The 17,816-nt window shown below is 37.1% G+C and overlaps 1 protein-coding gene across 1 annotated transcript; it reads right to left on the reverse strand.

Moving 5' to 3' along the window:
- Positions 1-206: 206 nt before the first annotated feature.
- On the reverse strand, positions 207-13,597 carry sh3rf2 (SH3 domain containing ring finger 2). The gene is made up of 11 exons (XM_084430237.1): positions 13,489-13,597; positions 12,640-13,036; positions 10,543-10,809; positions 9,889-9,984; positions 7,604-7,909; positions 4,252-4,373; positions 3,758-3,928; positions 3,225-3,466; positions 1,838-2,124; positions 1,442-1,725; positions 207-1,142 (listed from the first exon to the last, which is right to left on the reverse strand). The coding sequence occupies exons 2-11, from the start codon at positions 13,012-13,014 to the stop codon at positions 962-964; spliced, it is 2,331 nt and encodes a 776-aa protein (XP_084286363.1). The 5' UTR covers positions 13,015-13,036; positions 13,489-13,597; the 3' UTR covers positions 207-961.
- Positions 13,598-17,816: the final 4,219 nt, after the last annotated feature.

Here is a 17,816-nt window from a genome sequence, read left to right on the forward strand (position 1 = left end):
TACCAATGTAACTGAATCCTTGATTTTTTGTATTATTTTATTTTTGTGTGTGTGTGTGTCATGATTCAGTCTGTATTGAAGTCATTACTGAAATGGGGTGCAAAAGGAAAAATGTGTTTTTATTTTTAATGCAAACAATAATACCCAATTAAATTCAATAAAAGTCACAAAGCTTCATTCTTAAGTCTTTTTTGTTTATTATTATTAGTTTAATCATTTTCACAAAAATAAAATAAAAAAATACATGGACTGAGAACAGGAAACCTGAAGATTCAGGATATACAGTAGTTGCTATGACATTTTATACAACAAAACATTTCCACCTTTACTATATTGAGACAACAGAATTTTGTGCGTGAAAAAGACAATCTTGAGTAAGTCATCGTTAGGCCTCCTTCAATCCAGCAGTCGTACCCCCGGTTTCACAGACAAGGCTTAAGCTAGTACCAAGACTAAAATGCATGTTTGAGCTGTTTTAACGGAAAGCAACTTGTACGGACACATCTTAAAACATGTGTCAGTGCCATTGTTTTGTCTCAAGATGCACAGCAATGTTTTGTTTTTTTCTAAGGCATGTTTATAAAAGCCACTTAAATGTCCTAATTGAGCTCAAATCTAATCCTGGCTTAATCTAAGCCCTGTCTGTGAAACCAGGCCATAGACTCTTTGGGCTACTTGGTTCCCAGAGTTGACAAATATCCCCACCTCTCACCCCATCCAAAAGTGCAAACAGTGATTCAACATACAAAAAGGCACATGTTTCAGTCATAACTGACTAATGACGAAGGGAAAGCCTACAGGTTTTTGAGCCAGGTGGGTGTGCGTGAAAAATTATGTGATCTGTCATATGTTACAGGATATTGCTTTAAATTTCGGTATATTGCACAACAGGCTAAAACGACTTGACTCTAAACACAGCACTGGTCGGAGAACAAGTACACAACAGAAGAAACTGTGGCACTCAGAGGACTTTGTCTAGTATTTCCAGAACGCTGATGTGGAAAAGGCCTGTTTTCCCACTGATCTCCTGAGTCACCAGAAGCCTTCCGTCTGCTCGAGGCCTTTGAACGATGACTATTTCACCTTCCGTCAGCGTGAGCTCTGCATCCGTTTTAGCGTTGTACCCCTTCATTACCCTATATCTGCAGAAAAATCCATGTGTTAACATCAAAAACAATATCAACGTTTGTCAGAATGCACCAAACACAAAAAGCCAGGATGTGCCACGGCATATCTGACTGCTTCTTCTTGACAGGAAATGTTTTTCAGTTTCGGTGTGTTATCTCCAGAGATCTCGTAATAATACCTGCTAACTGACAATTTTTAGGAGGAAGAATAAAAAAAAAATCTGCTACTTATTTCTAGATAATTTTCCCACACAAGAGCAATTAGATCAGATAACGCAATACTTCCTCTTGAAAACACACTCAAGAATACCCACCTACTAGAGCCGGACTGGTTGCTGATCAGTACTGGCTTTATATTTAGTGAGAGGCAGTCCATAGCGGCATGATCCTGACCTGTGCTCTTTCTGGCTGGAAGTGCTTTTGTGTCTTTAAGAACTAATGTATTTCCATCCCGACCCAAGATGGCTGAAGGGTTCCAGTGGTCAAGAGCCGAGAGGCCAGACTGGGAACCAGAGATGTGTCCTGCAGAGGAGGCGGACGCTATTCTTGATGTTGTCTGAGGAGCATCGTGAGTCAGGAACCGGACTGACTTTACTGGCTAAAAGAACATCAAAAAACAAATTCAGCCAGTAAAACCATGCTTATGTTATTCATTTGAAATTGTGCCTTTAAATATTCAATCCTAATATTCCTAAAATACTTGAGAGCACCTTCTCTGCATTGTGCTTATGAGCCTCTGGTTTAACCAGAATGGACTGAGGAGCTGTGCTGGCCTCTTTCTGGACAGGGTCCCTGTAGACCGGTTGATATCCGCCGGCAGAGGGTGCTGTTGTTTCATATGCCCAATGCTGCGTCTTAATGGGGTTTGAGAACAATCCGTTTCTCTTTTTGGGAAGAACGGGTGAACGACCGAAAGTATAGATCTGTCCCAAATCCTGAGGAGGAGGCTGAAGGCTAAGGATGGAATGTGAATTGTAGCTTCCGTGGTGAGGCGACCCTAAACGAAAGGTCAAGCAGATGTGAATCATCGCATCAGACTGAACAAATACACAAATATCACAGCCCATGCAAGTTAATGTCTGTATGTCAACTAATATCTAAAAATATACGAAGAGAAAATAATCCATATATCACTTTTTCTTTTTCAATCAAAATTAAAGGTATAGTTCACCCCAAAAATAAAAAATGTGTCATTATTTACTCACCCTCAAGTTGTTCCAAACCTGTATGAGTTTCTTTCTTCTGTTGAACACAAAAGAAGATATTTTCAAGAATATTGGTAATCGAACAGGTGACAGAACCCACTGACTTCCATAGTAGGAAAAAATTATTAAAATGGATGTCAATGGGTACAGTCACCTGTTTGATTACATTCTTATATTCAACATTCTTTAAAACATCTTCTTTTGTTTTCAACAGAAGAAAGAATATCATATACATATTTGGAACAACATGAGTTGTTGAATGATGAGTTGAGTAAATGATTTCCTTTTCGGGTAAACTATCCCTTTAACTGAAAATGGATTATGAAATTGTTTTAATTAGGTACACAAAAAATGTACCAGTTTTGTAGAGCGGCCCATACAGAGGCACAACTGGTAAAAGGTTTGGAATAATTACGTTTTTTTTTTTTGAAAGAAGTCTCTTATGTTCACCAAGGCTGCATCTATTTGATCAAAAACACCGTAAAAAATAGTAATATTGTGAAATTTTATTACGATTTAAAAAATATTTCTTCTAGTTTAATATATTGTAAAGTGTCATTTATTCCTGTGATGCAAAGCTGAATTTTCAGCATCATTACTCCAGTCTTCAGTGTCACATGATCCTTCAGAAATCATTCTAATAGGCTGATTTGAACATATATTCAAACAGAAAGCGGTTATTTTAAATCATAATAATATTTCACAATATCACTGTTTTTACAGTATTTTTGATCAAATAAATGGTATTACGTAATTATTCTAAATTTTGACTGGTAATGTATATTGACTTACAAGGACGAAATGTGCAAATAAAACACAAAGTTTAGAACAGTTGCAATGGCTAAAGACTGACTTATGTTGTCACAGCGTGCTGGGGCTTGTTGGCTCTCACCTCTGTGTGTGGCATGGAAGGCGCGTCTCACTGTGCTCCATCCCTGCTTTACACCCGGCTGCGGTGCTCTCCCGGGACCGGCAGATGACATCACAGCCATTGTAGCTGATGGGGTGTCGCTGTTTACTCTGTCTAGGGCCAGGACTACAGCCTGCGGCTTGTGTGGGGTGTGTCGTTTTGTTGATAATGTGCTTGTATTAGGAACGGCAGGTTTGGTTTGTTCAAGAAACCTTGCAGATGTCCTGTGAGAAAGTTAGTATATTACTGTAAACTTGATTATCGAGATAATAGGCGTGTGCTCGTAAAAATAAAAAGGTTCCGATCAGAACTAAAAAGTTGCACAAAAATGTTTTTGCATTCTCTAGTTATTTAGAAAATGTACAGTATAAAGAACCCATGCACCAATAAACTGATCTAAAGAGCTTGCATCAATATTTTAATAATGTGTTTATCATATTAAACAATGTAAGCAGGTGTAGAAGAGAATGAAAGTTGTGATAACAGGGGTTTTGTAGAGGTGTTTTTCTGCTCACCTGAGTACAGGGGTAACGTAGTTGGCCGGCAGGATCCCTACTTTGCCTGTTCTGAGAGACAGTCCACGCAACCATCCCTCTTTGAATTTCCCATAAACCCCCACCATTTCACCCTTCCTCAGTTCCAGCTCCTCAGAGCGATGGGGTGTGTAGGAATACAGCGCCGCACACCTAAACAGATCATACATCAGGTTGAAGAAATATTTCAGCCAAACACCCGAAAAGGAAAACACTGTCATTATTTACTCACTCAAACCCATTCTTTTGTTGCTGTATGAGAAATGTAAAGATTCTTCAAAAATGATGGGAAAGAGAGGGTGAACTGTCGCTTTAAAAGCCCAATGAATTAATTCCGAAATGTCTCTAGGCCACAAAGAGACACAGTAACTAATGATCTTTACAATCTACAAAATGAAATTAAAATGTTTTCGCTTCAATGCAAGACAATCTTTTAGGTGTTCTTCAAAGTTACATATGATCCCAAAAGCACTCACACACTGATGGAGAGCTGCTGTGTGGCAGACATCTTGCTCTCTGATGGTACGGAGGACGCCTGGGGGTTAATCAGTGCCATGGTAATGGCTGGCGGACTTTCACCATTCATTGTCCTGTCCCTCTGTAATAGTTAGAAAGTAACTGGTCATTTTTGTCTCTGCGCACAAACACTGACAGCAATGTAATATCTTCAATACAGGTGTTTGAAAACACTTTAATAGATTTGTTGAACTTCAAACATTCGTGCTTATGTAGACCCTTGACAACATGTCTTTAAACATATGAAAACAATGAGTCGTATTTTATTATTACTTTATAATGACTAATTAACAAAAAAACAAAAAAGACAAAAGACCGACAAGAAAAAACAAAACAATAAATAAATACCAAAAAAAGAATAATAAACAAGGCTGAAAACAAAACAAGACAAAAACAAAGCAAAACAAAAAAGACAAGACCAAAAACAACAGTAAAAACAAAACAAAAGAGACAAAGCATGATACAAAAACATGATAACAAAACATGATAAAACAAAACTACGCAACACAAAAAGACAAGACAAAAAATAAACAAGCCTGAAAACAAAACAAGACAAAAACAAAGCAATACAAAAAACAATACAAAATAAAACAAAAAAGACAAGACTAAAAACAAAAGTCAACACAAACAAAAGACACATAAAATAAGACATTATAAAACAAAACAATGCCACACAAAAAGACAAAAATGTTAAATAAACAAGCTTGAAAACAAAACAAGTCAAAAGCAAAAACAAGACAATCTAAAAATAAAAAAAATAATTCAAAGACCATGAAGAACTTGAAATATGTCAGTTTAATGACATATTACTATTACTATTGTTAAGAGTTACCCAGTTAATTATGTAATAATGTAACAGTTAAGAATTTCCAACTTTTATGCAATCCCTAAACTCAACTATAAACAGAACTCCTACCATTTTACAGATAAATTATAATGAAGTTTTAAGGTTAATTCAGGAGTTATTTAGAATATTTACATACACATCTCTTCTCTTACATAACCCCACATTAAATATCTCTGACATCAGTCGCAGAGCTGACTCAGCCTCAGATTGAGATGTTTCCACACTGATAACAAACGACTAAAATTAAGGCCACAGGCTCGTGGAAGAGTCACACGGACAGTCGGGGAAATACGTCTGGGCAGCTGAGTCATGAGTCTTTCTCTTAAACCGAAATCCGGTCTAATATTAGTGCATTACAAAAGCATGATGAAACAAGTGATCTGTGAATCCTGTAGAGTTTCTGTAACTCTGACAATCTCCACGCCTCTCTTAAACACTTACACCTACAGAATGTCCCATAATTATCTGAGAGGGAGCAGGTGATTACAGCTTAGTTAGATCAGAACTGCCACAGAAGACACAGAAGGTTAGAGAGTACATTAACAAACTCTATTCAAAGCGACGTACAAATGAGAAATACAGCACAGGTGATTCATCCTAGCGAGGCGGTAACATTAACATAAGAAGTGCTGCAATCCAAAATTGAATTTTAAAAGTGCCACAAGAGCACAATAGAGCATTTATTTTAAGAAAGGAAGTTCGGTCCCTGATGAACAATACATTTTGTTAAAGTTTTTAACTAGTATGTGTAAAAGAGAATTGTTAGGTGCAATGTACTTATTTTGTTGCTGCTACTGAGGTGGGATACGGGTAAGGTTAGAGACAGGCTTTATGGTATGGTATGGTTAAGTCTAAAGGTTAAGGGAAGGGTCAACAGTGTAATTATAGATGTAATTACATGCAAGTATTTGCTATGCAAGTACGGGCACAGTAAATGCACTGTATCACGTTATTAATTAAAATGTAAGTACATACTACTTAAAAACACTTAATATAAAGTGAGTCCATCATTTATAACTTTCTTGTAATGTTTAATATTTGCCTTTTAAGAAATGTAATTAGTTTGTTAGACTTTGCCTATTCAAAATGATCAGGTTTTTGACCAGAGATTGTTTGACGAGAATATTCCTCTGTTATAACCAACCATGGGAGACCCAACTTCACAGATCATATTTAGATTGCCTATTTGCTTTGCCTTTTATTTGCAACTTTGTCTTGCAAGACAGCTCTCCAGTCATTTCAATCAGAATCAATGCGACTGGGAATTTCACGTCTAAGGGCGAAATATTTTCTCCATGCATATGAGTTCAAGTTGGTCATGTGAACACAAAGCATCAACCAACAGAAAGCAGCTTGGTGTGAAAGTGACATCTGTGTGAGCTGTGCTTCATACATCTACTGACAAAGACAATGGACCTTTTTTGCCCTCAAAGTTTTGGTGAAATTATATGGACTATATATATGGTACGGCACCTGAACCAGTTCACTTTAATTCTATGGAAAAGAGCAGCCAGCAGATTCTGCAATATATCTTCTTTTGTGTTCCATTAGAAGCTCATGAAGGGTTTGCACCAACGATGAGTTGATAAATAATGACATCATTTTTTGGGGGGCGATCTATTGCTTTAAATATTTTCCTTCCATTTAAATGACACTGCTGAGTCAGAAACAGTGGGCATGTTTCCTATGACTTCACACAGTGTTGACCAATCTGAAGAAAAATGCAGTGTTAACTGACCCCCCGAGTGACTCGCCTCACCATGATGTTCTCCTCGCCATCTATTAATGACACAACTGATGGCAGGAGGAGAGAGAGAGAGAGAGAGAGAGAGAGAGAGAGAGTCACTGCTCAGTGGAGAGGAATGAGCCTTTCAACCAGATAAGAGGAAAGTGTTATGTAACCCTATATGAGTCATGAGCTTGTAAAGCTGCAACAGAGAAAGGGGCATTTTTAGCTCTTAGGCACGCTGGCTTCCTCTCATATAGCAAAACATCTCACACTGACAGCGGAGAGAAATATTTGTACACATTTTTTAGGAGAAAGCATGAAGAAAGTAACTGCTCCTTTCAGGTAAATCACATACATTAGCAGTGATTTCAAAGCATAATGTTTCTAATAAAACGTGTGAGACTTGAGATTTGCATCATGAGCACATTAAGATATTATAAGTATTGTTCCTTTTCTATACAAGGATGATCACAGATAACCAAAACAAACATTGCCTCACCATTAAAAATGAAGATCTCTGACTCATCATCTCTCTCCTTCACTAATAATGAATAGGATGTTAAACTCGTGAATTATCATCCAAAAAACACCCAGTGTAGCTAAATCACAGACGCTGAATGACAAAAACACAGGCATGGCTAACTAATCGCACGTCTGCGTAGCACATGAATAGCCGATTGTCGTTCCTACACAAAGAAATGTGATAAAAATACAACCCCGCACAGGGACTGCTCACCTTAGGCAAGTTTCTGTGAGAGCTCCTCAGACGAGGTTTGTTAAACGTGGCGAGTTGTGGCGTCTTGCTGGAGGAAGGCTGTGCGGTGGAGCTGATGTGAGGTGGCTGCTGGCTCTGGCTGAGAGGAGGATGGTTCAGGCTGTTCAGGAGACTGACATTTGGAGGCCTGGCCGACTTGTGAGACGCTCCAGCGAGCCGCCTGTGGACGTAAGCATCTGCGTTGACCCTGACGGCGCTCCGTGGGTGCGATTCCACTGAGTCCCTCCTCTTGCGTTTCTCCAGAAGCTCGTGCGCAGCCGGATTCGGCTACAGCGGAAAGACACAAATCAGGTTAAAAAAGAAGCTGAGATGCACAATAAAGACATGCTGGCTCTCATCTGCGTAAGCCACTTTACCTGCTGTGAGTTTGCCAGTAAGAAAAGTGCAAGTTAAAAGCGATAAGTCCCACCTGCTCGCCCCCAAACTTCCTAAGAGGCAGCTGGATCTGAGGAACGCACCGTTAAGATGGACTGGTGCAGCACATGTGGGCAGGAGTGACACTCCCCCTCCCTTTTCCCATGATGTGCTGCTCTGCCACCAAAGAAAAAGACAGCATTACTGTGCCTTCACGCCTGGCTGGTCACCGCTGGGATGCCCGACTGGCGCTGAGAGGGAGGCTGGCTGTTTTATCTGACTAACCTCAGATATAATCCAGTGCATGGATAATGAAATCTGGAGCTTGATTATCCAGCGACACATGAGGTTCACCGGAGCAGCAGTGGCGGAAGAACGCACATCTCAGTCACAGGACTGCTGCGTCAGAGATAGCAAGCTCACTAACCACGTCTAAAAGCCCGTTATCACGCTCCGTAAGTAGCCGCCGACACCACGGGTGCTAAGAGACGAGGGCCTATTGTTCGGAATTTAATCGTGACATTAAACAGGGGAAGCGATTAGCGGAAATTGAAAAGATTGGCAAATAGTGACGAAGATTTCACGTCACAAAGCAGTGAGTGACGTCATTTTAAATTAGCGTATTATTGCATAAAGGCTTAGAAAGAACAAAATAGTCAAGGAATATCTGGGTTATGTTTAAAATCAAGAGGAAAAATAGGATATTTTTAGGATAATTTAATTTGTTTGTGCTGTGACATTATTTTCATGACAATTAAGCAAATATCCCTCATTCTCAATCGTCCACAACATTCTCATTACTGTAATTGCTTGAATCAGGGGTCGTCAACAGGAGGTCTGAGGCGACACTGCAGGGGTCCTGCCAATTAATGTTTGATCGCAAACTAAGAAAATATTAAAATATGCATTTTAAAATATGAAGTTAACTCCAACCAAAGGTCAAGTTCAGGAGTCCACTACTACATTTAATCAGAGATGAAGTCGTTTTAGTGAGGTTTGTCACACTGTCCATTAGTTTTGTTTGTTTGTTTTCTGAGAGGTTGTTAAAAATCAATAAGTTGCTAAAAATTACCAAAAATAAGAAGCTACATTCAGCTGCATGCTTCATTATCCCTTCCACATTAAAACTTAAAATGTAATGTACAACTCTATGCACATTTTAAATGATTATTTTAGTGGATTTCGATGTAATGTAAGCCTCACAACAAAGTATGTGAATATAGTAATATCATATACTATATACTATGAGCACGTTATTGTAGGCTAGGCTTAAAGTCCAAAACTAACTTTCATAAATATAACAGAAAAAGACCCCTGGTTTAAATTATAAAGCAGATTTAAAAGTACAATTGAAAGTTTCATTGTTGTACTGTCTTTAATTTATGGTCTTTTTAATAATAAAAACAACATTATTTCCAATATTTCACATTACAGTAATGAGGGGGAAATCTACTTCATTTAAAAATAGGCTTTCTTTTCTTTGTGCAAAATATTTCTTTTTTTGGTAACACTTTACAATAAGGTTTATAACATTAGTTAATGTATTAACTAAGCATGAGCAATACATTTGTTGTATTTGTTCATCTTTGTTAATGTTAGTTAATATAAATACAACTGTTCACTTTACTTCACAGTGCACTAATTAATGTTAACAAATACAACTTTTGATTTTAACAGTGTATTAGTAAATGTTGAAATGAACATTAACACAGAATAATAAATGCTGTAGAACTGCGGTTCACTATTAGTTCATGTTAACTAATGTGGTTAACTAATGAAACCTTACTGTAAAATGTTACCCTTTTTTATATCCTGATTTCAGGGGTTAAATATGATCTGAACATTTCTTCAAAGAGATTCTCCATGTTTTGAATAAAAACTTGTTGCCTTACCTCTGTGAGCTGCAAAGGAAAAATCCCAACTTTGTCTCCGAGTTTACCTTCGACCCAATTTTCATTGACTTGTTTAATGAGAGTAATGCTGTCTCCCTGTGGGGGGAAAGAGAGACAGCCGTGAGTTAGGCAGCTGAGGGTGCACGGACGTCCCTGAAGACGTTTACTTGGCTCAAATCACTCTACGCTGCAGGCCCATTACACCCTTAACTCGGCTCCAGACCCATTTGGACCATCTGCTCTCAAAGAAGAAGAAAAAAAAAACACTCCAGGAAATGTCCTTTAATGGAAGCTGTGCCTGAGTCAGAACTGTTATATAATTCAAGTCCTGTGGTGTGACTAACAATACTGCTACACAAAAGAGCCCCAAGAAAAGAAATGTATTTGCTTCCCAGTTCCCACTCTATAATCCACACAAATGGGGCATGTAATACTCAAAATGCTTATGTTTAATATACAATGGCCAAAATAAGTATTTTGTCACTTCAGTCACATATAAAAATCAATCATTTTAGCAGATGCCAGTTTTGTTAATGTAATGAATTTCTTTTCTTTCTTTTTTTGCATGGATTAAGTGTCCAAATGCTTTTCGTGGCCACTGTACCAACAAAACCGTATTGTGGTAGCACACTGATTAAAGAAGAATAGATTGACCTTGAAGAAGGTTAAGCATTCCTTGCTGTCGTCTGGATCTAGATTGTTCGCATTGAAGTCATAAAGTGCTCGGCAGAGGGCCAGGGGCTGCGACTGCTCACTTATGACTCGCACCACGTTGACTGGAACCAGACCACTGCTCTCTTTGCTTTCCCCATAATACCAGTTATCATCTACTTTCCACCGCAGATAAATGAGGTCACCTGACTTCATAGTGATCTCCCCAGGTGCATTCCCCTGGAAGTCATACACAGCTTGGGCTTGCACCTGAAACAAATAAAAAGGAAACCTGTCAAGAACACATCTGGGCCATATTTTAAAAGAATATTTTAAAAAAGAATTAAGCCATTGTAGGACCATTATATTTGTACATTGTGGCATTATCGTCATGACAATTAAATACATCCAATTCTTATTAATGCAATGCCGAAAACGTAATTTTCATTACCGTAATGCACAAAAATTATGATATGACATTTCAATTATTACACTGACTTTACTATATATATATATATATATATACTTTATGTATGTAAATAACACAGCATCTAACAGCTCTCTTTATCATATACTATCTCTCTAGTACTTCTAATGCATGTTGGTAATCAACCAATCAGCACAAGAGGAAGCCGGTATAAATATAGCCTTCCGTGAGTGTAGCCTTCCTCTGTCCCATGACAGTTTCACACCATCCCTCCACCACCCCATCACCTCACTCTTGGCTGGTTGTCTATCCCAATCAAAAGGGGGGAGTACTCTGGGTTCGGGCCAAACTCCGAGCTCAGAGCCCTTTCCCGGACAGGACGCCAAATACGCATAAATTACTACATCTGATTTCATGTACGTGTGAACTCGTGAAATTAGAGGCATGGAATGGGAAATGCAAGAGCTAAACAGAGTTACTGTTTGTGGCCGCCGATGCAGTGGCTTTTTTCCCAACTGAAACTCAAATCCACTGACCTACTTAAACTAAACCAAGGCCCAGTGTGTTTCAGTGGACATTGTTAAAGACACACAGAGATAATTGAGCTCTTAAGCAGGTCGGAAAGACAAACTGACCTTGCATACATCCCAACACAAAACCCATACTGATTTATTTATAAATACACATTTCATCATAATTTACACTGCGCAGGATATTGTTCTATCGAAAAACAAACATCATGTTTGATTTGGCATGACAACAGACACAATGTAATATGATATATTCTGGACAGATTTTTGGGAAATCATTCATATTTTGAGCACTATTATCAGCATAATGATAAATCTACATCATAACATTTAAAAAAAAAACTTTTGGTCCCACTTTATAGTAAGTGCATTGTACAGTACTGTATGTACTAACATTTAAATGATTCACTTGATACAATGTGCTTATTGTTTATGTTTTTACAATGTACTTTTTTTTTTACACCTGCATGAAATTAATTTCTGTAATTACATATAACTACATGGTCGACCCTTCCCTTACCCATTAACCCACTCTTAAATCTACCCATACCACCAAACTTGTGCCTAACCTTACCGGTATCCCAATAGAGGCAAAAGTGTTTTGCAATACAACATGAACAAATACAAATGCATTGATTTTTTTTGTTTTTTTTATTAGTTTTCCTGCCTTACATTTTTAAGTACAATTAACTTGGATGTTTAAGTCATTTGAACTCAAATAAATCTTGTATAAAAAAAGGTTACAATTGCTTAACTTAATTGTGATGAGTTAAAGCAAAGTAAAAACATAATTATGTTGTCATAACTTTTTACAGTAATAGCCTATAAAGTGACCAAACCAGAAAGAATTGTTATCCCGAAAGAAAAGCAAACAAGCCTAAGTCTTGACATGCAGGCAAGACCAACTCAACTGCATGTCACAAAATACACTAGCAGCAGCTAAAAAAAGAAAGAAAGACAAAGGCTGCTTTTTAAGTCTGTGCATTTCATATATAGTTATTCGCACTCTAATGCGATTTAGCCTTGGCTATAAACACTATGATACCGACATGGGATTACTTCGAGAAGATAATCTATGTTCACTGTATCTGTCCCTACCAAAATAAAATAAATGCAAGCAACAAAAGTACATGTACTTCTTACCCACTGTGTGTCCTGCTCCTGTTTGGGCAGATCTTGAATGTAACTGCCTAAAAGGTTCTCCTGGACTGTAGAGCTCACATATCTTCCGGATCTGTCCCTCGGTGTGCCCTGTGGACCCCGTTCCTGGAGGCTCTCTAGGAGTCTCACTAGCAGCGGATTGGTGGGAAGCTCCTCCACTGATCCTGGAACAGCAGTTCTGCACTCTGGGCAGCACATCTGATGGTGGTGTGATGCCTCGTGCTGCTGAAGGCATGATTTACAAAACGTGTGCTGGCATGGCAAAACCTTGGCAGACACGTCTAAAGGCTCCATACACAAAGGACACTCCAACAGGTCCAAAACAGCCAGTTCCTCCATCATAGAGGACTCAATCATACAGCACACTCCTCCTGCACAACTGACACATGATCACATACGCTTTTTACGTGGGTTACACAATATTCGATAACTATTTTAGCAAAAACACACAATATTATATAATAATTTCTCAAAGTAAACATGTTGCTAATAGCTCGTGTAGGCTACTTCCGTCAACACCTGTTTATCAAGCTATTGTAACATGTAAACAGGTGCGAACGCCGAACATGCGACATTTCACGACACGTGTATATTTTTAGGTTATATATCTATATTCTAGCTTAATTACGCTTACATTTCGATACATTTGTGCTATTATGATACTGTAGACATGAGATGCAAGTTTTTATTGAAATCAAGATCGGGCGAGTCGTCAGCACGTGACGTCACGTCACGTCTACCTGGATTAGCCTACACAAAACACGTCCACAGCTAAATTAGTTAGATATAAAACTGAACATTGTACTCAAATACAATTATATATTCACATACCTTATGGTCACGTAAGAGCAGAAAAACTGATGGGGGAAAAAAGTCCTACTGGCGACTGATAGAGCAGGTCTAAACTGGATGTTTGCGGACAGGTGTCATCTTACACCTCAATGTCAACTGAGATTCAGCCGGAGAAAATAATGGACTGAACATGACGGAAAACACTACGGAAACTTCTGAAATCAATAATAATGCTTTCATTACAAATGTTCATATATAAGTTATTAATTAGATAATAATTAATCAGTGAATGATGAATTATACTCAACTTAGAGAGACATATAGGCCTAGGCTACATTTAGAAAGATACATTTGTCAGTTAAAATTAGGCCAACGTCTTTTTAGGTTTTATTTTCTGTTCATTTTCGATAGAGTAGGCAAAAAACAAAGTTGCAAAATTGCAGTTTTGTGTTATTTTACAATTTGCAATAATCGGTTTATTTGGTAACACTTTATATTACAGTGTCCTGGTTACAAGTTACATGTACTATAGTAATAAAAACTACAAATTATGCATAATTACATGCAACTAACCCTAAACCAAACTTAATCCTAACCCATGTAGTTAATTAATTTAACTCAGTACTTAAACGTGTAATTACACTGTAGCAAGAGCACCAGTTTGACCAGTGTCAAAGTGACAGTTACATCGTACTTACTCAAATAAGTAACGTTACTGAGTAATATTAATTAACTACATGTAGGCTACTTAGAGTTACAGTTAGGATTTGGTTTTGGGTTAGTTATACTTATAATTATACATAATGTACTGTAATTAATTACTAAGTACATGTTGAAACGTGTACCTATGTCATCTTAAAATAAATTGTTACCCAATAATTTACAATTAACAATAAAGATGACAAAATCATCTAATCAAATAAAAATATGTGTTAAATATAATGATTATAAAAAAATGTTTGAGAATGGCTAACATGGTTGCAAAATGTTGCCATAATTAAGCTGTCACCCAGAAGCTAGTTAGTTTCCGTGTTAATTCGTAGCCTAGTAATTGATGAACTTATTTTTTTTGTAAATTAATGAAAATGTTTGTTTAGATTATTAATTATTATTGTTTATTAGATTAGATAATCAAAATGTCAAAATTATGACAAGTCATAGTCATAGTCATAGTCAAGAAGGTCAAGGCCTCTGAGTTGGAAAGGACAAAATCAACATCAAAGTCAAAATTTTTGAATCAAGTATTATAGATAATAATTTGTAAATCAGTCTCGCAACAAAAATTGGATTTGCTCCTGTAATGGTTTAAAAGATGGGAAGCAAAGTTTATGCACCATACACTATAAACAAGACACAATACACTGAGATCAATAGCTGGATGATGAGTTACATGCAAATTAATTTCATTGCAAGGTCCAATATTCCAAGTTAATTTTGAAGTAATACTGCCGCCCTCCAGTGGTGAACAAAAGCAATTGGATCATGTTTTATAAAATGTAGCATTGCCTTGTAATTTCATATGTCATCTAGATTTTTCATTGAAACAACCCCATCAGGGGTTTTATCTGCCAAGTCATTTTCCCTACATGAATAAGCATATGCTTCAGTCAGACAGATTAATGAGCAGAAGATCTATTGACAGATAAGACAAGACAAGCCTAATGATAATGGGAGTTCTGGTAGTGATGACTGCAGCCTTAGTCAACGCATAAATCATCTCCTACTTCACCCTGCAATGAAAAAATTCAGACATCTGTTTTGAATCTATGGGATTTCAAATTCACACATCCCTTAAACCCCAAAGTCCCGTTAACATCTCACGGTTAAATTATTCATTAATATTGGCTCTGCGTTCTGCACAAGTTCAGGACATTCACTTAAATTTTTTAAGGGTGCATGAATTTTTTATCTGTTTTGTAAGTCTGCAGAATATAGCCAATGCTATCTCAAGTTAGACATTCTTTAAAATAGATATTCTTTTTCTTTTTTATGTTTGTGAATTATTGCTGTAGTTTCATGCATGGTTTCCAGTGCTGCGTGTCTGATCTAATGCTTTTAAGTGATTCATGTAATCAGTTTGTTAGGTTAGGTTAGGTTAGGTTAACTTCCCGACAAAACTCAGAATGAGGCTTTGGCCGCTGTAAAGTTGAGTGTTTGTGATGAGCTGGAGAGGTATGCAAAAGTTTTAATGGGCCCTTACTGGGTGTTTGTAATTCTTTGTCCTCTTGTCTGATAGAGAGACGAGGAGAAGAGAACTTGCCAGCAGAGGGAGCAGTTTGTATGGCTACATGCAGCTGATAAGCCTTTCCTCTCAAATTTTTAGTGTTTCCTCTTCACACAAAGATTATCACTGGCTCCTAATAACAGTATTCCATTACTTTTCTCATTTCATTTTTCATCCGGCTGGTTTCGTTGTTTGTTTTCGATCATTCATTGAGATTTGTGCTTTCTCTGCAGTTTGAAGTATAATCAAGTCATCTGAGTTCTGTGGGAATGGGTGTTTATAGGCTTCCATTACAGTCCATCAATTATTCATGGGATGATTATATGGCTATTGTTTCCTGCCATTATTTCTGAGAGTTTACATTTATCAAAATCGTCCACCCACATGTAGGCCACACTCTTTCCTTGCTCGGCTCGGTGCAGAAATTACTTTTGTAACTATAGTCACTTATAAGGATCAAAATATTGAAATCTTTGCTGTGTAATCCACGCCAGAGAGAGATCAACAGTAAATCTAAACACTGTTAAGGTGTCTCTAATAAGTATCATTCGGGTTTCCTGCTTGGGGATGTCAATCTGTTGTATCTTCCTTTTCTGGGATACTACAACACCTTCTGTTTGTCTTGCTTCTGGTGTTTTGTTAATTATGGTTGCATCTGTAGTTTGTGCAGCTTGTGTAGTTGTGCAGCTCTCAGAGTTTTTAACAAAGAGCCTGCCGCGCAAGATCAACCGGAATGACAACTTTTTTTTTAAGGTTAAAAGTCACTCTTGTATTTGTCACAAAATGTTAAAACAATTCCCACAGATCAAATTGTATACTACCAACAGAGTCAAAAACTGAGTCTGTAAGATTAGTTTGGATGGATGGATGGATGGATGGATGGATGGATGGATGGATGGATGGATGGATGGATGGATGGATGGATGGATGGATGGATGGATGGATGGATGGATGGATGGATGGATGGATGGATGGATGGATAGATAGATAGAGAGACAGACAGACAGACAGACAGACAGACAGACAGACAGATAGATAGATAGATAGATAGATAGATAGATAGACAGACAGACAGACAGACAGACAAATAGATAGATAGATAGATAGATAGATAGATAGATAGATAGATAGATAGATAGACAAATAGATAGATAGATAGATAGATAGATAGATAGATAGATAGATAGATAGATAGATAGATAGATAGATAGATAGATAGATAGACAGACAGATAGATAGATAGATAGATAGATAGATAGATAGATAGATAGATAGATAGATAGATAGATAGATAGATAGATAGATAGATAGATAGATAGACAGACAGACAGACAGACACATAGATAGATAGATAGATAGATAGATAGATAGATAGATAGATAGATAGATAGATAGATAGATAGATAGATAGATAGATAGATAGATAGATAGACAAATAGATAGAAAGATAGATAGATAGATAGATAGATAGACAGACAGACAGACACATAGATAGATAGATAGATAGATAGATAGATAGATAGATAGATAGATAGATAGATAGATAGATAGATAGATAGATAGACAGACAGACAGACAGACAGACAGACAGACACATAGATAGATAGATAGATAGATAGATAGATAGATAGATAGATAGATAGATAGATAGATAGATAGATAGATAGATAGATAGATAGATAGATAGATAGATAGATAGATAGATAGAAAGATAGATAGATAGATAGATAGATAGATAGATAGATAGACAGACAGACAGACAGACAGACAGACACATAGATAGATAGATAGATAGATAGATAGATAGATAGATAGATAGATAGATAGATAGATAGATAGATAGAAAGATAGAAAGATAGATAGATAGATAGATAGATAGACAGACAGACAGACAGACAGACAGACAGACACATAGATAGATAAATAGATAGATAGATAGATAGATAGATAGATAGATAGATAGATAGATAGATAGATAGATAGATAGATAGATAGATAGACAAATAGATAGAAAGATAGATAGATAGATAGATAGATAGACAGACAGACAGACAGACAGACAGACAGACACATAGATAGATAGATAGATAGATAGATAGATAGATAGATAGATAGATAGATAGATAGATAGATAGATAGATAG

This window comes from Rutilus rutilus, assembly GCF_951802725.1.
Source record: "Rutilus rutilus genome assembly, chromosome: 14".
Classification (NCBI taxonomy): Eukaryota; Metazoa; Chordata; class Actinopteri; order Cypriniformes; family Leuciscidae; genus Rutilus; species Rutilus rutilus.

What these genes read in the sequence shown, in the direction of transcription:
- sh3rf2 (XM_084430237.1), bottom strand. Translation starts at nt 13,014, where the DNA reads ATGATTGAGTCCTCTATGATGGAGGAACTGGCTGTTTTGGACCTGTTG. An exon ending in AATGCTTAACCTTCTTCAAG is followed by an intron (nt 9,985 to 10,542) that starts GTCAATCTATTC and finishes TTCCCCCCACAG; the next exon opens with GGAGACAGCATTACTCTCAT. An exon ending in AACCAGTCCGGCTCTAGTAG is followed by an intron (nt 1,143 to 1,441) that starts GTGGGTATTCTT and finishes ATTTTTCTGCAG; the next exon opens with ATATAGGGTAATGAAGGGGT.